This window comes from Phaethon aethereus, assembly GCF_964289735.1.
Source record: "Phaethon aethereus genome assembly, chromosome: 6".
NCBI classification, from domain to species: domain Eukaryota; kingdom Metazoa; phylum Chordata; class Aves; order Phaethontiformes; family Phaethontidae; genus Phaethon; species Phaethon aethereus.
In genome coordinates this window covers 18,788,531-18,810,032 of record NC_138580.1, presented here as the reverse complement: position 1 = coordinate 18,810,032, position 21,502 = coordinate 18,788,531, and the positions used below count along the sequence as shown (strand labels likewise).

The 21,502-nt window shown below is 42.8% G+C and overlaps 1 protein-coding gene across 1 annotated transcript in view; it reads right to left on the bottom strand.

Annotated features, from left to right (window-relative positions):
* Positions 1–6,446: 6,446 nt before the first annotated feature.
* The window catches only part of LOC309406576 (unconventional myosin-X-like), a gene marked incomplete at its 3' end in the record, with an annotated part of 56,876 nt that continues 41,820 nt past the window's right edge, over positions 6,447–21,502 (bottom strand). The window contains exons 22-32 of the mRNA XM_082001841.1: positions 20,567–20,709; positions 18,590–18,784; positions 17,134–17,291; positions 15,754–15,877; positions 13,520–13,817; positions 12,023–12,230; positions 11,138–11,274; positions 10,152–10,275; positions 8,119–8,568; positions 7,124–7,315; positions 6,447–6,560 (exon numbers count right to left, since the gene is read on the bottom strand). Of these exons, the coding sequence (XP_081857967.1) occupies positions 6,447–6,560; positions 7,124–7,315; positions 8,119–8,568; positions 10,152–10,275; positions 11,138–11,274; positions 12,023–12,230; positions 13,520–13,817; positions 15,754–15,877; positions 17,134–17,291; positions 18,590–18,784; positions 20,567–20,709 (2,143 nt within the window). The remainder of the gene's footprint in view (positions 6,561–7,123; positions 7,316–8,118; positions 8,569–10,151; positions 10,276–11,137; positions 11,275–12,022; positions 12,231–13,519; positions 13,818–15,753; positions 15,878–17,133; positions 17,292–18,589; positions 18,785–20,566; positions 20,710–21,502) is intronic.

The following is a 21,502-nucleotide window of genomic DNA, read 5'->3' as shown; positions in this document are numbered from 1 at the left end:
AATTAAACAGACTGCACAATTTTAAAGTGAGAACAATGAGCAATATCAAAACTAAGCTTCGGAAAAAAAGGAGATTAGCTACTGGAGAGAAAAATTCAGTTGTCACTGGGATGGACCTGTCCCATTTAGTTCTGAAGAGTTTTAAGATGAGAGTTGACAAAGCACTAGGAAAGGTAATTCTCTGTTGAGAGCAAACTAACTTGCAAATGGTGCACAGCATAAATGCCAGTATAAAATGCTGTTACCTTGGTTTTACTCCTTTATGGCACTTTCACAGTGAAAACTCCTGTGCACTCTATCGTAATATCTGCCACTAGTAACTAAGATTTTTAACAGACTGAGGGGGAAGGGGGGTAAAAAAGGATACCGGATGAGGTTTTTACCGTGATTACACAGCGATGCAGCACAGCCTGTAGGTCCTTGTGGATTTCTATTTGCCAATGCAGAAGGGACTATAGTTATAAACAGAACAGTTGTTTATTAGCTTTGCTCTTTTTCAGCATAAAGAGAATCATTTACTCCAAAGTGACTTTCAAGAGAGTGGAATTTCAAAATAATTATTGGAAAATGTGTGTTCTTCACTATGCTGGCCCCTTAACGTGACCTTTTTTGTTAGAACAAATGAGAACAAAGATCTCTTTCTGCATGCTGTATCTCGGGACACTCATATGGATAGTAAGCGTCCTACTCCTGCTTTCTATTAAACTTCTCTTTTCACATGTCACGTGTCACAGTTCCCCTTCAACAGATGATACAGAACAGTTAATTATAGAAAAATGTGGTCTTTATACTTGCTTTTACAACTAGCAAGCCTCGTACGCATATTCAAATTAAACTTAAACTACTTGGTTGAGGTGATTTCACAAGCATGCATGACTGAATGTCATCCCCATTAGCAACCGCGCTGCGTTCTGTTTCACTGAAATGTCTTTATTTTCATAAACACGATCTGGGTATTTAAAGAGCATCTTGTGTCAAGTGAGAGTGCGAATTATACGTGTGTGTGGATAATCCGAGGGCACATTTGCCCAGGGCTTGGATCATGAGCTACTTTGAGGAGAAAGGGCTGAATTTTCTGAAATTTCCCAAAATCCTGACATTTCCATCTTGTATTGTCTCCTGTGGCCGCCGTTCTGCTTTGTACCTGTTCTGTCTCACACCAGCTTTGCCACGCCGACGGGTTAAGCCACCAAAAGATGAACACGCTGCCACGGACGCAAGAGCCGACCAGGCAGCCTTACACCAGCGCAGGCCACCGGAAAAGGAGACCAGAAAGCACCCCTTCCTCACGGGCAGCAGCCGGCCCAGCGCAGCCATGATCCCGAAAGGGGCCACCAGCCCCACCGCACCGGCACAGGGGCTGGGAAAGGGCCAGAACAGCCAGCGCGGGCAGCTGGAAGGTCCCGTGACACCAGGACACCACGGCCCCAGCAGGGGTGAGTCCGTCCCCCTCCCCTGCGAGCGATAAACCTACAGCAGCCGGGAGAGAGCAGCTCTCGCCCCGGCCCAAGCACTCACAGCGCAACAAGGAGGAGTTTGCAGAGGGCAACAGTCAGCGCTTGCCTCCTCCAGCCCCAGGGGAGTCCCTCCACACCTCCCCTCCTTCTGCAGCCAGGGCTTCTACCACCACGCAGGTTCAGCGTCTTTATACCCCGCACCAGTCCCACCTTGCAGGACCAGCCTTGCTTCCGAGCGCTTCATCACAGGCCTTCCTCTGCATCAGCTTTGCACCGGGAGGAGAACTCGCCAGAACGCAGCCCTCCCAGGGGAGCTGGGAGGAGAAGGCTCCTGGTTTAAATACTGCTCTGCCCATGGGCACACCCTGACAAGGCACGACTGGGGACAGCTGCGTCGCCCTCGGCCTCACGCTGCAACAGGAGAAAGAAGCAAGACAGGTAAGTTGCTTCTATGAACGTGTGTGCTTTAATTGCTGGACTTGCAAAAACTGTGCCCAATGCCTAAGCCGTTACAGAACCACTTGAGTTTATGCTGACAGGCTGTCTCTATTTCATTAAGAGCCACGCAGGATTTACAGGTGTTTGCCTTTACAGGAAGGGCATGTGTTTGTATTGGTGATCCTGAGCCACCACAGCATTTTGGGGAAGGCCTGAGGCACCACCGTGCCGGGGCGGGGGGGGGGGCCGGGCAGTGCCTGAGGGCTGTGGGAGGCCACAGACGCGTCCCGGGGCGCGGCGTTAGCAGGCGATGGAGCTGGGCTCCCTGCGGCCGGCCGGGCTGCCCGGGGGGTACCGCACGTCTGGCAAGAACCAGGAATCGCCCAACGTAATGCCTTTGCTCTTGGTTGTGTCCAGACCTAAAGACCGGCGCGGAGTTCAGGTACGCCGTGAGGAGGCGTCCGCCCCGCTGAGGTTGCAAAGGCCGTGCAGCATGCAGCCGTGCTTGAAGGGCAGCACTGAAACGGCAGGTAGAGATCAGTGGATTTTACTGGTGGCCGCGTTCTCAGCAGTCAGTCACCTCTGTGTTGACAGTGGCACGGGGCCGAAGCGTACATCCAAGTGTAGCGTTAGGAATACCTGGTATAAAATGTGGACAAGCGCTTAGCGAATCTGCAATCCATGGGTCTAGGAGCTTGTGTTTGTTTTACAGCGGGGGCTGGAATTCATGTGCGAGGGATTTGCGTAAATGCCCAAGGGGAGCATGTCATTTTTGAAGTCGATGCACAGCGTAATGATACAACATGCAGCCTACACATGGAAAGGCTGTGTGTTTTAGAACAAGGTGTAAATAAACAGTTGACGTTTACAGTCGAACTGGTTTAATAATTAGATACATGTGCTTGTGATATAACTTACCAGGGGCTGTGATTTTGCATATAACCTACTTTATGATTACCGTGTAGGTGCTAATTATAAATTGTACCCTGTTCCAAAGACTAACTCTAGCACCCATTGGCATGAAACTATTTCATATAAAAGAAACATTTGAACATACAAACTTGAATTAGGTATTAGAGAAGCGGGGGGTGGAGGCCAGCAGGGACTGCACAGCACCCTGACAGGGTGATAAAACAGAATTGGAGAGGGAGTGGGAGGATGCCGTTAGTCAGCCATCGCCTTGGGCGGTTATTCACTGCAACCAGAGCCATAAATGAATTCGTGCGTGGTGTTGTCATAGTCGTGCTGGACATGCAGCGGTGCATGTTTGTTGTCATGGTAGTGATGTATCAGATGAAGCAAGCAGAGTCTGAAATTCAAGAGCTGCAAACTGGTGAGACTGGCTAGATGGCTCCTGCTTTAACCCATGGTGACTGGGGTTGGCCTCTCTGTTTGCCACCAGGAGAAAAATTCAGCTTCTGTTAGTCGCAGCCGAGCAGGCGGTGAGTGGGGGAGACAGGCCATGCCAGACCCTGGTGTGACAGAGAGGGGTTTTATCACAAGAGGGAGAGACGTGTAGGCCAAGCAGCCTGTGTTTGCTTTTGATACCCTTCTCCACCCAGACAAGCGGTAGCTGCCTGTGTGTGAGTTCGGGCTTCCTAAGCAGAAAGGAGGCAGAGGCAGCATGTTTTTGGAAGCACGCAGAAAGGAAGAAAGAAAAGCAACTGCTGAAGTAAGCAGAGGCAGTTCCAGCCTCAACTAAAGACCTGGAAAGGTGGTAAGGATGAAGAAACTGAAAATCTGTGAACAGCTGGAGATGAAACTGCATATACCTATCTATCTCCAGGGTCCCAAGGCTGTCTGAGCATCTGACCAAGGGATAGATGAAAGCATATTAATGCGGATTATGCATCAATGCTTGGTTTCTGTACCTGTGTATGTACCGAGGGAACTTTTGTCTTCTGGAGGATAGTCTGTCTGCGTTGCTGACAGCTCAACTGCTCCCAGTCCACATTTACCGCTCTAGTGACACATGCTCTTAGGTGAACACTACTCTAAGAGAAGTGCAGCTGGCAGCATATTTGAGCTGGAAGCGATTTTTCTGTTATTAGTGACTTTGGAGTTGCTGAAGAGAAGGGATGGAGCTGATCCTGCAGACTGGTATGTTGGAGACGATTCATTCCTTGCTCTGCTTTCATCACAGTAGCCATCTCAGAACCAGTCCCTTGAACTTGTCTGGGACATCTCCCACTGACCAAAGGTGTGACCCAGCCCCAGCGAGAGCAGCAGAACCTGGAAACAAACCTTCCCCAGTGCAGTGGCAAATTACTGTCTATTAATTCACCACAAATGCAAAATTTGCATCTGAGAGGAAGAGCTTTTGTCTCCTCATACCATTGAAGCCTACTTTTCACTTACAAGTTCTGTTAGATCTCTGAGTAAACACCTTAAGCACAGTGAGCACACAATGTCTGTGAGTGAATACAGCCTGTGCAATCCAATAATTTATTAAACTTTCATCTTGTAAAGCCAGTTACAAATTAAAAAAGACAGCAGAAGGAATTCTGTAATAGAAATGAGCAAAATTACAACAAATAGTTATGGGAGTTACATTCCCAAATGGGTTCAAGCTGCCTGCAGCAACCCAAGAGCCAGAACACAGAGATAGTACAGAGTTAGGACAGGGATAATCAATCAAGGCTATTCTGATACATAAAGAAAGAGATCTAGTCAGTGTACGGACCGATATGAAGTGTTGCCTCTGCATTCCTGTTCTCTCTCACTTGTGACCTGCTCATCTTTTTATTCTTTGTGACAAAAAGGGGATGCTTGTAGGATCCTTCAGTAAAGCCATTTAAGGCAAAACTCCAATCGAACGTATGCTGCCCAGTAGTGGCTAGCCTCTTAGGCTGGTTGTGTGGCAAGTGGACAGAGTGTTTGCACATGCTGCAGTGCGGTGGAGAGAAAAGCAGGGATTAGGTACACTGTCGCTTTTCTTGTACTGCCAACCTGAAAATGAGTGTTCTGCAACACAGTATTAGTGACATGGCACAACTTGATGAACTGCAAAGGAACCTGTTGCATACTGACTCCTAGTTTTATTTTTAATGGCATTTCTCTTTCATAGCTAACAGGCCTTAGCTGCCACTTCTTCAGAAATGGAAACGTCCAATTTTAAATGTGGAACAAGGCCCACATTACATGCAGGTCTTCAGTTTCCTTAAGAAACTGAACAGGTCTTTGCATTCCGGGACCCCAAGACTAGGCAAGCATCATAGAAAACAGGTAGCCACCAGGCTTCTTGATTGCTAATGCAACCAATTTATGATGTGACTGATATTGAGCATTGTTTTAAAACAATGAAATAGAGTTTCTGAAGTCAGGAGAGTGAAGATGACTGTCATCTTCCACTGAGAAGAAAAAAAAAATTCTGCTTCTTCATATTGCAAGTAGCTATAACAACCTCCAAGAAGCAGTTGTTTTGGCAAAACAGCATTGTTTTCAAGTTCTGCTTATGACTAGAAACCTAGAGAGACTGGAAGAGGATTTGGAGATTCAGTGATGGGAGCAGTTCCAATTAGACTCTGGAGATGGATGAAGGGTTTGGCATCTGTTTACAGTAGTACAGAGGAAGTGAAGTGAAATTCCTGCCTATAACCATTTACCTAGGCACCTATTCACTCAGTAGGAAACAGTCCACTCACTCACTCACTCAAAACTAAAGTTCCAGGATCCCACTCATCCTAAAATCCCACATAGAGAAAGAAGAAACTTAATGCAGGCAGTCTGCTCACCATGAAACCCCCTGACCTCCACCTACACCTAAGCTCTTCTGGAAATGCAACTACATCAATCTATCTCGCCTCCTGATCTATTTCAGTGGTGCTAGTCCCAAAGATTTTCTCCTATGTTGGAGTACTTAGAATTTTAGCTTAAAGTGCCACTTTTTACAGTTGTGTACCTGTGAACTTCTACTGGAAGGTAAAGAATCACCTCAGAGGGGGTGCTTGGTTTGTTTGTTTAATGCTCGCTCTCATAGGGTTTGACCTCTTAGATGGACCACTTGGCTTCAATTATACAAAGGCGTTTTCTTTTAAGACCAGATTAGATCATTACTCTATCCCCCACAGAGACTTACGAGTTTAGAGTTGCTTGCAAAATAAATAAAAACCAAATATTCTTTTAGTAGAGCATGCTGCGATCCCAGATGTTTGCATGTTGGAAATTCGTAAGGAAGCTTAAGTTTGCCTCCTGTAGTGCAGAAATGATTCTTGTGAATTTTTCTGCCGCTATTACAGGTAATGGTGAAAGTAGCAGAGAGGACAGGCAGGAGAAGCAGGATGTTTCCGATGTTGCTTCTTTAAGGTACACTGTTTGTTAAACAAGCAAGGGGGAAAACAAGTTTTGGGCCATATTTAACAACAGTTGCTGCGGTTTAATGTCTTTGGGCAGAGGTGCAAATCCTATGGTACTGCAGCTGTCACTTCAGTTTTTAAATACAGTAGTCAGTCAAGTTGAGTTCTTAAAAAACATCTTTGCTACACTTGTGCTGGCAAGTTGCAAACACCAATCATCAAACAACTGCCTCTCTCTCGTGGCAGTTCATTCATATCACCTAGTCCAGATGCTAGCATGACTGTCCACGCTGGCGGCTGACTTGACACTGCAGCGTTTCTTCACAATCATGTTGATGTATGCTTTCATGATCTTTATTATCTCGCCCACCTAGAACACAAGAACAGAGGATAAGCACATTAAAAACCTATTCCATTGAGGCATACCAGATATTTTGCAGGAAAAGATTCGCCTTGTCCAAAGTTATGGCACTACAAACTTTGCACGTAACGCTAAATGTGAACATGACAGTAAGGAAAGAAATGGTTGACAAGTTTGTGCTCAGTTGTAGTGACACTCAAAAAGCTTGTAGCTCAAAGAAAAGCAACTTTAATGCTCCAAAACTTTTTTTTTTTTAGTTTAACTCCCCCATTCATATACTGTAAGGGAATGAAAAAAACAAGCATGCTCACGAGCACCCAAAATTCGAAATTCCCACTGCACTAGAAGACCATTCACCCTCCTTCACTTTCTAACCAGAACCTTTTTGTTCTGTTTTCCCTGTAGAGGTACCATGGCATTTAAGGCTTAAGCTGCCTTCATCTTTTTCCTTGGCTGTCCAGTGCATTCAGCAAGAGTTCTCGCATATAAACTTGTCTAGTCCATGGAACTTAAGAGCTTTACTGAAGTGCTAGTAAAACTGCATATACAACAAGTCTTGTGCTTTCGTGTACCTGGGATGTTTCAAAGAACATTTCTCTCTCATCCACTGTAATTTTGAAGGTGTTAGGCTGTGGTGCTCCGAAGAAAACAATGTGCTCATACTGGAAAGTTTCTAGTGGTTTAGGATCCCCTCGTTTGTAGACAGACACATTCTCTGTGCTGACTCCAAGCCAAAGATCATTTGGAAATCCACCCTCCTTGCACTGCAGGAAGAGAAACATGAAATTTTGCATAAATGCAGTGGAGGATCAAACTGTCTTTGATTCAAGGAAAAGCACTCCATTTCTGGCTCCTTCAACCCTTCACCCCAATAGAAAAAAACAGGATGCCTGCAGAAGGCATCTTGTAGGCACTCCTGCTGCAAAGATTTAGAAGTAACATAGCTATGAGTCAAATGCAAGTTGAGTAATAAAGAACTGTAATACTTAACAGCTCTCATCAGATTTTGAAGTGATTTAGGAAGTCAATATCCCACTTATTATTTTACAGGTAAGACAGTGACTGCAAGCAACTTCCCATGGTAATTCATCCAGGCAGCAACAAAACTGACGGAACTTCTGGCAGACTAAGCGCAGCGGTCTAAGTGACCCTGTCTGATGCTACACCTTTCTGCTAAGTATTTGTACCTTTTGTACAAAAGTACCCTTTCTGTTGTACTGCTACAGAACAGGATTGCACCTTTTGCTGGTAAGGACGATAGAGCTTCATTTTACTTTCGCTTCTACTAGCCACCACCTTCTTAAGCCCCGAACAATTTCCCAAATTCTACTGCTCTTCTAATGAAGCGGGAGTCCACTGTCTCCCAGCTTGCTTGCTCTGTGCTCTCTGCATCACACCTCTCTGGGTATGCGGTACTGCAGACTTACCCTAAGCTTACTAAGGCAAAATGCACCCAGTTCCTGAAACCCCCTTCTGCTGTTGAGCAATGCAGTAGACACTGCTTTATCTGTTCTCCAGACTGATACCTCTTCTCAGCAGTAGTTACGTGAGTTTGTACATCACTCACCTCAACATCGAAGAGGGTTGACCCATAACCCGGCCACTCCTTTACAATGGACATGTATTTGACCATGGCCTGATGCTGAGAGAGTCCCTGCAGCTTGGTCCATTTCTGCGCTATGCTTGCTCGAGCTGCTGAAAGCTCTTCCTTTACCCACATCTCCATCATCTGCTCCTCTTCTACCTTCTGCTTCTTTACAGAGCCCGTCTTGAAGCTACGTTTCAACGTCCCTTCAAGGAAGCTGGTCCGTCTCCTCTCCAGAGTGTGACTGGTAGTGCCGCTGCTCTTTGTTGAGTGCAGTATTTTGGATTTCAGTCTGTTAACTGGGTAAATTCCATCCAGGGTCCAACTTATTTTAGAATAATCTCCATGAAGGTACTGCAGCCGTAGAGCTGCTAGGCGCTGCAGAGTGTCCTCTGGTGCAGGAAAATGACCATCTATGAGGCTTTCGTGAGCCTACAAACAAACAAAAAGTCCCCCAAACTCATTAGAAAGCAGAAGCACACTATGCACAGCTGGGTCCACGTAAAGATTACTATGGCGTCTGCCCACCCCAGCAGGAAAGACAATAATTCAGGAGGTCAGAACAGACATAATAAAGAAGTCAAAGTGTGCAACTGGTCAATGTTGGGGGAACACCTCTTTCTGCAAGCCTGGAGAGAACAGAGATCCCTGTGGGGCCCCTATCCTGTACTGAAAGTCTTACAATGAGGATTTTTTAGGTCTGGAACAGATGGGAGACAACGGAATCGAGGCAATTTGTTTTCTGCTGTATTAGCTACAGCTCCTGTGTGGAGATTATATTCAACACCAGAGAGTTAGATGTAATAAACTAAAGATTCTTAACCTCAGTCTCCTTGCACACCAGCACCTCCCACCTCCTCCTCTTTCACCTGGTGTCTCCCCAATCTTCTTGCTTCCCTTTGCCTGTTTTTCTGTGAAATATATTTATGGGGGTTTTTGCTACATCCATTTAAAGTCTGAATAACATCTACCCTCCTACTGCTCCTTCTTTTCCACTGCTCTGCTAGTGAAAGCTCTGCCGACTGAAAGCCTTGTCAACAGGGAGTTTGGTACAATTGAGTTTCCACAGAGTGCCATGATGTCTTGTTCCTGACAGATTCCTAGACATTCTGTAGTTAACAATACTTAATCTTCATGTCAAGAAAGGCCATCTTAGGGAACCATTGTCTCAGCATCATTGTACATGTGGTACTTCAGGACATGGTTTAGTGGGCATGGTCGTGTTGGATTGACTGTTAGTCTTGATGATCTTAGAGGTCTTTTCCAACCTTAAAGATTCCGTGATTCTATTCTATTCTATGATTTTGTGTGATGTACATGCCATCCATTTTGTGTGATGTACATGCCATCCGTTTGACTGTCAGTGAGTTTCAGTCTTCATGACACTTACTTACACCCTTTTAACACATGTTGGTTACTTTTCAACAGCTATAATTTTCTGAGGCAAGATCAAAGATTTCATTAGAAGAAAGATGGGATGAATCATACAGCTGGGTACTCCAGTCAGTCTAGTTTTGCATCCCTGATTGCAAGGTTATTTCATACCAGTGTGATCTCTGGCCTAACCAGCATCATTGTGCTACGGAGCAAAGTGACTTAAAAAGAGATTACTCAGCAGATAAATATTGTCAACTACATTCTCTTTTCCGTTTTCTGTAGTACTTTACACCTATGTTCTGCAAACAGCTACTTTTAATGATTCTTCTTGAATCATCATCCAAATTTATGTATCTCTTAAATCTAAAGGTAAATTTTAAAAGCATTTTATTATCATTGGTCTTCCAGTTTTTTTGAAGCCCTTGCTCATTTTTCTCGCTTTTGTTCTAATACTCACACTGCAAAGTTCTGTAGGGAATGGATCTGCTTGGTAGATTCCAGGCAAAAACCCAACGCACTGAATTCTTCTGTTCAAACCAGCATTCCCACTTCTAATGCAAAGGTAACCTAGTTTTCTTTATACTCTTGTGTGCTTCTGCCACCCTGGAAACCAAATCATTCTCCCAGAGTGAGCTTACCTGCTCAAACATGAAGGCAAACTCCACCCCATCTTTGGGAACATTCTCAATATCCAAGAAGCAATAAAGCTTAAAATACAGCTGCCACTGTCCTTCTTCTTCTTCTTCTTCAGAGCCAGCAAGTCTGTAAGATAGGAAAGAGAATGAGAGGTGAAAAAAAACCAGTAACCAGAAGCACCACAGTATTGGGATGTCAACAGTGCGACTCACCCTGGGTTTCTGAAACATGCAGGATTACCTAATTCACCAGGATAACATCAGTGCAGCACAATTTTCTGGTAAATTCCATTTCTTCCTCTGAGTCACATGAAATTTTGATTCAAAAGGACTCAAAGTTCTTATCAGATATACTTGATCATAAAGTTAGATCAACGGTTCTAGATAAATGCAAGAGTTGAGGGCAGGACACAAAGTATTCCCCATTTTCAAGATACTCCTCCCATGTAATCTTGTGACTCTAAAGAGCATCAGCCTTGCCACCACTTAGAACAGTTTCATTTTTGCCTTTAGAACAGATATAAAATAGACAATAGCATTGCCAGCTTCTTTCATAATTTATTGCTTGCTTTATATGTCTGGCCTCAAAATCACAGTCCACAGTAAGAAATTAGAGCTGCATTTCCATGCCAAAATCTTTGCTCTCTCTTCTGATATAGCTATTATGATGCACATTGACAAGATCGTTATCAGACTTACGCAAACCTTCCCTGAGCTCTGCTAGTAAACCATTACCCTTTGATAAAGGCACTATTAATTTTGTCCTGATGAGCCTGATAAAGAATGCTTCTTTGTCACCAAAGTAGATGTGAACATGGTTTTCCACACAGTGAGAAAAAGCACTTGAACCTTATTAAAGGGAAGTTCAAACCAGAGTGAACAGTTGAATCACTGCAGCTGCTTTGGCTAAAACTACCTGACCGTACTATCACTTAAACCAGTGTTACATCCAACTAGGAGTTAAAAGATTTTATGAAACATTTTTCTACCTCTCAAACTTGGCCAGAATATCAGCCACAATCACCCGACTCTCAACAGCACGGTCCACCTGCTGATTATGTTCAAAGAGCGCAAACATATTACGGCTGTCTTCCATTGCTAAACCTCGGATCAGCTTTTCAACCACCTGGAAAATCAGAGAGACAGGTCACAGAGTAGGTATTACACACACTTTCACAACAAAGAATCGTACAGTACCTCTTCAGGACACTCATCATTTCATAGATGAAATGATCCATCACATTTCTCCCTTGGTTTTCTCATTTTCAGATCAAAGAATTCTAACCCTAAAAGATCATTCCCTGCACAGAAGCCATTATTTACATTTGATCATCCTTGCCGTTCTTCTCTGAACCTTTTCAATCTCTGCTACCCTTTTGGAGATGGGGGAATGAGAACTCTCCTCAAGATGCAGGCACATAATGGATTTAGATGTCATGATGATATTCTCGATTCCTTTAGTAACAATTCCATTCTTTACTATTATTTTTACCTCTGTTTAGCACTATTGTTTTCAAAGATATGCCTACTATAACCTGGAATCTTGCTCCTGACCTGCTAACAATTAAGTTACTGGTAGAATAACCCTTCCAGAAGGATTACATTATGAACTGGAATTTCAATTTGTCCAGAAAACTGTGTTTAGCAAGTCTTCGGAACTATTACCTTTCCAACGGGCAGAATGCCAGAAGTATTTAGATTTTGCAACACAACTGTTAAGTGATATTCTACAACGCAGGCATAGGCCTTGTATAATTCTGAACCTGCAGAATAAGTTGAACTTTCCCTACAGACTTTGTGGATACAGCAAAAAAAAATTGTAATTAAAAAAAGAGAGGTGAGTTTGCATCTGGTTAATGCTACTTATGCATTACCTCCCCAGCGCTTGTGTGGGAATTGATGGTTATTTTACAGGAGCCACCACCATGGCAGTACACTGTTGTGGTCATTTCTTCCCGGGTGAGAAGAGCCTGTATTTCCTCCTGGGAGGGCACAAACTCCCTTGTCTTTGTTCTCTTCAGGGAATCACTTATGAATTGTGCATACCTGTCTATTTCTGAGCCTGGAAAGAGATCTTTTACCCTAATAGTAAAGAGAAGAAAAAAAAAAACACCCATTACACAGTGAACTAGAAAGCACGCACATTACCACATAACTTGGACTACTGTATGTAAAGAGTTCAATTGATAGTGATTTCAAGCACAACCACAGGAAGAACGAGCCTGTTTATTTCCTAAACCATACAACCTCCTTTTACTAGTCATTCCAGAGTCACTTCAGTGGGATTTCTCAGCAACATATGAAATAAGCAGTTCAAACTTTCAGGAGTTTAGTACCAGCTGAAGATAGCAGGATTGACTATCTCAGTTTACAAAATTGAGATTAAAAACTATGAAATCTAATTTTTTTATTTATTAAACTTTTTTATTTAAAGCAAACTTTTTTATTTATTCTTAATTATTTTTGAATTTTCTGGCTGTGCCTGAGCCATTTTACAGTATTTTTCAGAATCAAGAAGGTAGAAAGTAGATGCTTGCACGTGGTTCTCTTCCCTCCAAGGCCGGCGGTTCTAACTATAACATGATCTGCAACTCCAGTGATAAAACCGTGAAATAGCAACATGGAGTATTCCTCAGCATCTCTTAGAACCAGGCCCTGGATGTAGCTACTTGGTGTATTGGCACAAATTTCACCTCACTCTTTCCTAGCTTGGAAGGAATCAAATAGATTTTATTGATCTTTCTCATCATTAAAGAATAGAGTGAGACTACACGGCTGCAGCTCAGCTCCAACGCAGACTGCTTTGGAAAGCTGCGTTAGGTCCTGAACATGAATTGGGAAGAAATGTAAACTATTTAGTTCATGAAAACTGGAGGCTAAAGCAGATTAGAAATACAAATTGTAAATGTTATGTGCTTAGTTAAGCAAACAAATATTGAAAAATTATAAATTGGATTTACAGTATATCCACTATTCCACAGTACACATTTGGACTGTGACAGCTGCAGGGCAGTACATATTTCAATGAATATGGAAGTATGGGCCTCACCATTCCTGCAAGTTGAGAATGTTTATATGGACATTAGTAAGCACTAGTTGATTGGCTGTAAATCCACTTTTAACACAGTTTCACAGTATTCTGTTTGGGCAGCCTTACTTTCCACATCCTTTCCACACAACAGATGGGTGGCAAGGGAGGGGAGCTGGAATACAACAGAGCAGCTGGCGGCAAGAATTGCGCGCAAAGGTAGGAGGCTGCGACACCACAGGAAGATGTTTGCACAGGAGGAGGGCGAGACAGGTAACTACAACAGGCAGTGGAAGATAAGCAGAGAGAAAGGAAACAGGCTGCAAATGAAGAGGACACGTACCTTCTAAGGTGGAACTTGAGGTAACGCAGGATCCCTCTACTGGGCAGAAAAGTGCAGCTCATGCATGACATCAGCTGCCAGTGGTGCAGGTTCCCAGTACTGTTGGGATGCGGCATGTGATTAGTTTGTTTGATGAGCTGACAGTACACTTCATCACGAAGGGGCTTTAAATCATGGCAGGTCTGCAGAATGCCTTGGATAATGGGTATGGGGTCAGACACTGTCTCGATTTCCTGAAGGGAGTTGAAGATCTTCACTGCTTCATCCTGTAAGCTGCTGTAACCCTTCTCTTGTTGCACTGGGGAATGATCACAAACAGAAGTGACAAGAAGTGAGCATCTCCCTCATCTTCTACTGGCCCTGTACTTCACTAGCAACTGTACTAGTCTGTCGCAGAAGAACAGCAACCTGAGCATTAGCTCATCTCCTGAACTTAAATTTATACTCAAAATTCATTAACGCTTCCCCTTTAAATGTACAAATGCAGTTTTAGTTAGTACTTGCCAACATCTAGCTTGTCACCACTGCAAATCCATTTTTAGATATGCAGAAAAGCAGAGTAATGTTTTTACGGGAAACTAGCATTGAAATCTAGTTCAGGCATCAGTGTCTACAGATGAGGTGCCGAGAGACACCTTTTGGCACCTCATCTGCAGACACAGGCGGAGGGGTGGCAGAAAGTCATCTCTGTGTAAACTGCCTCCTCACCCGGGAGCAGCTATAAAGCAGAGGGTCACTAATGCAGTTAAGGCTTTAGGTGCCTGAATGCAGACAGCAAAGCCTGGCTTACATACTTCCAAAATTCTGTGTTGTGCCCTTATTAGCTTTAACCCTTGAGCCAACACAGAATTTTGCCCAATCGCTGTACCACAGATGCAGCTTTTATCTATTGTTTAGGTTTAAAATGCCTACATGAACACTGGTTACATTCTTTAAGCACCTAAATGTCTGCTTTGAATTGCTCTGAAGTCTTTGATACTACCACACTGCTGCAGGCTTGCATTCTCCTTTGCACATCTCGGGGGCTGTCGGTCCTTCTGAATCTCCTATACAGCCATTGCTTCCCCAGTGGCCATGCATTAATTGTACAATACAAAAACACAGCCCTGGAGCAATAAGTTCCACAGTGTAAGTACTTGCTCTGTAATTTTTCTGTATTTCAGAATTTTTCTGTGCTTTTAATCTGCCACTTCATTTGATTCTTGTATTTTGAGAGACAGTGAGCAGCCACTCCCCTTTCACTTTCTCCATGACAGTCCTCTAGCCCTAAAAACCTCTTTTTGAGGCTGAAGAGTCCTTCTCTATTTAGTCTCTTAATTGTAGACAAGTTTTTCTATGCCTTTGATTACCTTTGGGTAGGTTTTTACTTCTCCTGTATCTTTGTTAAAATGTGGAAGGCCAAACTGCATCCCATATTCAAGATACAGGTGCATGATACATCAATACAGTCGCACAAAGACCTTCTTTTTCCCTTTCTAAGCTTTCAAAACCTTGCATTAGGTGTTTTGTTTCTGTGTTCAGCACAAGAGTTGACATTTTTATATAGCTATGTAAATGTGTTCACTTCCCCAAGCAGAACCAGATCACTCAGCCCCATCGTGCCTATGTGGCAGACTGTTCTTCCCATATACATTGCTTTGCATATCAAGATTGAAAGTAATTTCTGAAAAGATTTTGTGGCCCAGTCGCTTCACATTAGAGATTCTTCTATAGATCTTCAGCAGCAGCTTTCAGTTCTAGTACGCCAAACAGTCTGGAATCATCAGCGAGTCACTTTGGTTTTCTGGTGGCCTATCAAACAGTCTAGCTCTTTCATGTTCCTGAAGCATTTGAAGAAAGGATTCATTTAGTCTGATTTTACAGTGGCTTCTGTATGAACACTATCCCACTGCCAGTTGCATGAGGTCATTATGTTGTAAGAGTTGCACTGGAGCCATTTGTAACCCAACTGCAGCACAAGCATGACAGGCTGCACATCCCCCAGATGGATGATAAACTATCTGCCCCCATTTACTTTAAGATTCAGTGTGTTCCTAAGATACAAGGCAGTGGACACAGAATACATTTCGGGTGGAAGAAAGGGACTGCTCCCTCTCTCTGAATCCTGTGGGCTATGCTGCCCCAAATGAACTTTACCTGCATAGGGAGAGCTTACAGACCACTTCTATGGTGCTCACACTCCACACTGATACTCAAAATGTGAGCAGATTCAGTCACATCGGTAAAATACTTACAGTTGACACTAACATCTCCATACGGTAGTGGGAGCAATGGGGAATGCAAAGGGTGCTGGGTATATCGCAAGATTGGGTTCCTCCTATATGTCTGTTCCACTACTTCAAAGTTTGTGCTGTTTTCCTGAAAAAAATAAAAGAATTATCCTCAAATGGGGATAGTCTTTCACAGGATGTCCTTGAACATTTAGGTTCAAGCTGAACCACCTTTATTAAGTTTCTAGAGGTCCATAGAGGGACTAAACAACCAAAACATAATTCACAGATTAAAATTACTCTGTACATTATTTCTGAAAATTCAACATAAGAATAGCCATGCTGGGTCATACCAAAGGTCACCAAGCACAGGATCTTAACTTCAAATGTGGCTTGCGGCTGATTCGTAATGCAGACATGTAACAGGCACGTATGGCACGATTCCTCCCTAGTATATCCTTCAAACTTTCAACAGCAGATGGTTAATGGACTTTCTGACCACAGATCCACCACATTTAGTATGTAATAATGAGCCTGTCCTCCCTGAATTTGTCTGGTTGTACTACAACTACAACACCAGAACAGACAACCAAAATGCACATGGTGTTCAAAATCTGGGCCTGTCACTATCACACACGCTGGCATCACATTCTTCCATATTTTGTCCTATATTCCTTCCCTAGCAATACTTAACGTTCCATTTGGCCTTGAACCCTGAGCTGAAGTTTTCCAAGATTCTCTACAATCACTCTCAGCTCTTTCTTCCTGAACAGTTACTATCTATTCACATCTAGTTTAGAGTTCATCACAAAGTATATGTTTACATATAAATTTCTTCCGAAATATGCATTGGTCTGTCTTCTAATAAGATTCTGAATTTAATTTGCCAGAGTTTCTGGAAAGAAGCCTTTTCAAACATTACTCCTGATACAGTGGCACAAGTCCTGCTTTTTTGAAGGATATTTTCTTTCTACCCTTTACTCTGCTATTTACACACAAGCCCAAGGTGCGAAGAGGACTTCAGTGTACAGCAACGTCACATGGCTGGTAGGAATGGAAATTTTTATATTTGTGTTCAGAGGATGCTTAGGGAGATGAAAGGATGCAGAAGGGATTTGCAAATGCTCAACGGTGTAATCCTGCATGCAATTTATAATTACACAGCAGTTGTAGCCTAAACTTACACAGATCAGTTAACATGCTAATCCAAAATAAAATTCACATTAAGATTTGATTATTTAGTTGCACAATTATTTAGATTTCTAAGAAATAATTTATTTTTCTTTTCTTTTTTCCCCTAAGACAGCAACTCCATTTCTTGCCAGATTCTCAGCAATGACTGGGTAAGGCCAGTAGTGATCTGGCTGCTCCAGCTCACTTGGGAATTAGCACGATGCCACCTACCCTGATGTCACGAATGAGTTGCTGTGTAGGTGTTTCTATGGGAACTTTGCTGTCAATGACACCTTGAATGGCAGAGGCCCAGCGCATAGCTTCATTCAGCAGCTTTGTGTACAGTCTGTACGAGTGCTTTCGCCCATGGACAATGATGTTCCAATAGCCTGTGGAGACACAAAGAAGTTGGAAGGTGAAACTTGCTTCCATTTTATCTTCTCTTTTTGTCTCCAGCATGTGGCTGAGGAAAACCCTTGCTCCTCTGATAATAACATCTGGTGTATCTGGTTAAAATTGACATCCCCCATTCCCAAAACTATTTATCAGCAGGAAGGTCCCAATCCAGGTTTTGGCACAAAGACAGCTTTCCAAGATACAAGTATCTCACAGTGTAACACGAATACTTCCCTGCCAACCAGGCAGCTCACTTTCACAGACAGGGTTTGGGCTACACCGTGCTATTAATCGCTCAGAAAATGACCACTCTACTCACAGCACCCATTCAGATTGCCAAATCAATTCTCGTAACTTTTAAAAATAACATAGAATCATTAAGGTTGGAAAGGACCTCTAAGATCATCAAGTCCAACCGTCAACCCAACACCACCATGCCCACTAAACCATGTCCCATGGAGAACAGGTCAGGGAGATGACAATTCACTCTGCTGAAGGCAGCCCTAGACATCTGTTGAGACCAAAAACATGGACAATTTCTTGTGAGTGAGCAGAATAAATCTCCTCTCATCTCACTTTACTACACGCTTGCAGTTTCCAGTTTGCTTCCAGCCCTTTTTAAAAACATCCCAGGTGACTCCAGTATTCAAACGTCCAGTATTTCAAATCTTGTTCTAAGCTTCACCTTCTTTATCAATGGGATTCACCATAATCCCAGGTCCATCCCAATGGAGGATCATGCCAGATCCTGCCTTCCTAGAACTGTGTCACACTGCACAAAAAGCAAGCATAGGCCCTTGTCATCTGTTGGTTCTAAAAAGTCAAGTGATGCTACGAAAAAGACTTAGTGTATGCCATTGCTGTTATTTAAGAGAGTAACATTGACCCCAAAGTCAAATGTAGTCATGCTACAAAGTGACAGCTATTTATGGAGATGTACTGGTAATTACAGTGTTAATCAGTATTTACATTTCAACTTTAAGAACTCATACCCCTTTCCCAAATTTGGGAAACACTTAGATAAATAGTGACACTACTCAGTGAAAAAAACATAAGCACTGTGTATCTCTTGTCAGGTGTGAGGGAATTGGCGCCACTTGCACACTATTCCCTGGCCCTTTGCGAGTCTCCTACAGTTTCTGTGGGGAAAGATGTTTGCAGCCAGTCACAGAGCCTCAGATAACATCAAGACTACCTCTGAACATGACACACCATTACATTCCTGCACCATCCCCTCTGCAGGTAACTCCACACATGGAAAGTCTACTCATTAGCACTTTTTTCCTCTTACCTGTGTCTTTGAAGACCCTCTCATCAGGCTGCACTACAGAGCAGAGGCTATTGAGCACAAGCGTGCCAAGCTTGGCAGCTGTGCGCTCAGATGACTTATAGTAATCGAGGGCAGTGTTTGTCAGAACAAACCAGCGTTTCTTCATCTTCAGAGAGGACATCTTGTTGCTGCTCTGAACCTCTTTATGAAGCCAGCCTAGCATAGGAACACAAACATGTCAATGCTTTCACCACCACAGCAATCCAGTCTCTTGCCTGGTGGCTCTCTAACTCTGGGACCAGAACTCCACTCTCTGCAAAAGGCTCATGCTGGGACCTACCAGCTCTGCTTTACTGGCTATAGCAGTACCCTGCACAGTCACTGTTAAGAAATTAGCCCAAAGTTTTCCACAGAGCTGTTCTATCCTTCAGTCCTATGTATTTTTTATCAGTTATCTGTGGTTTAGTTTGCCACTGCCATGAGGGCACCCTCTATTCAAGATGCTTTCCTCATAAGTCACAAACATCTGAATAAATAATTTACAATTCATTCTTCCAAAGAGATGCCAAATGCCTATCCAAACCTCAGTGGAAAAGGTTTGGTGATACACGTCTTCTAGTAGAAAGGTCTTTAAGCATTACAATGCATTTCTTCCTCTCACGGTCAGGAAAAATAATTTCTCTCTCATTTTAGATTCCCCAGAAAAGAAGAAAAAAAAGGCAAAGAAAATTCAATATTATAAAAAAATGGCAGTCTGCATTGCTGAAGTTGTCAAAAAGACGATTTTCTATTCAGAGCTGTAAAAAGCCATGTCCACCCACAAGACAAAAAGTTCAAAGAATGTGGGCTCATCACTGAGCCCAGAGGCTCCATAAAAAGAAAAGATAAAGAGACAGACCTTCCCAAATATATGCCTTTGTGGCTATACCACTGTCACACAGATATCTTGCTGTGAAATGCAGAACATACACTGACTTTACAAAGGAGCATTCCTTTTTTTCTTTAACTAATGGACAATATAAGATAAAAGGAACTGTTGCCTTGCAAGTATATTGAATTTAAGGTACTCAAGCTGTTGTCTGATAATCTGCTTTATATCATTCAATCTCACTGAAATGTTTAATACCAGGATGGAAGGCTTATGTCACTTTTTTGGTGACACTTTTATATGACACCTTTTTCCTTCTGTCCTGCCTTGCTGTGACCACTCTCAGACCTTTATTCCCTCATAGATACCTTCTGGAAGATGTGAGGCAATTTGCACATGCACTTGCTTTCCACAGATTGGATCAGGTGTGTTTTCATATATTTAAGACCATGTGATGAGCTGAAAGTACTAAAGAAATTTTAAAATATTTGAGACAAACGGGGGAATATTTTGTAATATGTATGTGATCACTACTCACGCATCAGCTGCTCCATCTCCAACTAAGCTCTAACTTACAGACATAATTTAAATCTTCTGCTCAGCTTCAGAAAATTATTCTCACCTCACTATGTCTACCATAATCAGGTTAGTTTGTTTTAGCTGAGGACAGCAGCAATCCCATAAAGATCTCTCTCCCTCCCTCTCTACACGACAGGTGTCAGAAGGAACAGAGCTTTCTGAAAACAAAAGCTGCAGTGTCATGTTATAGTCAGTCTAAGCCAGCTGCTCCTAAACAGCAGCCATGCTCCCTTCTATTCCCTGATGGCATTTGCTGGAACATGTTGAAATAGGCTATGGAACTAACATCAGAAAACTAAACGTATAAAGAAGTAGTTATTTTTTGCCACCTTTAGCTTTCTGAATCTTCCTGACAGAGAATCAGATAAGAGGCAGTGCCAGGACAACACAGGTGAGGCAAGCAGTGGGCAGGAAGGTGGAAAACGACAGAGAATGATTATTTTTGAGGAGCAGCTAAACCCTAGACTGGATTAGCTACAATCAAACGTCCCCCTCAGACTATAAATGGAAGATGAATTTCACGTGTTGTAATTGCATACATGTTCTTTTACCTCTCACAAGGAATTCCTGGCCATCAACCTTAGATTCGCCTTTTGGTTTCTGCAGCAGGGAGATCCAGTGATGCATCTCCTCAGGGGTGTCACTGTTGCAGTGAATCACTCTATTTGCTGTGATGATCACAAAAGAATTTGGTCTGCCAGAAAACAGAAGCATTAAAATTGGTCATAGCCATACAAATATCTCAACTCATCGCACACCAAAAGCCACGTCCTCTACCTTCCCATAAACAATGCAGAAAGATTTTCTGAATGCAAACTACAGAGAAGTGTAGAAAGACTTAAGAGTATCTCCTACAAACTGATGAATGCAGAGACCAGATAAATTTTAGCTTTCAAAAGCTATTTCCAAAGACAAGAAAACATTAATTAGCTAATGACCAGCTGTAAAATGTCCTGGGTTCATAAGCAAAGGACTTTGTTCTGCCCTCTGACTGGAATGAGCTAGTGCTAGTACCACTGGGCTGAGCTAGTACAGCCATTCTCCTCGTACTTATTAAAACCAGTGATGCAGTAGCAAGAGTAGGTCCCAGCAGGGTCAGCTAAAATGGGTTTGAGATTGGTTTTAAAAAGGATGAGCTGATCCTGACAAAACAGAGGAAAAACTGTTATGTTGCTCCTAGATGACTTTTGTCCTTCTCTTGCAATAAATGTGTCCTACCAAAAGAATATTCACAATTCTGCACAGAATTGATGCTTTACAAGAAAATGGAAAAAAAAAAAATATGACCAGTTCCAAGAGGATAGACTCAGAAAGCTTTAAAGGCAAACATGGATTTTTAGGAGAAAAAAGACACTGAAAAGTAGAATACAATTATGAAGCAAAAGGTAAAAAGGTGCAAATCAAGCAACTGTCTGGCCATTGCATAAACCTATGGAAGATAAAAATAAGCAGCATAAAAACCTTGGCTGAAAAATAAGCATTCTCCT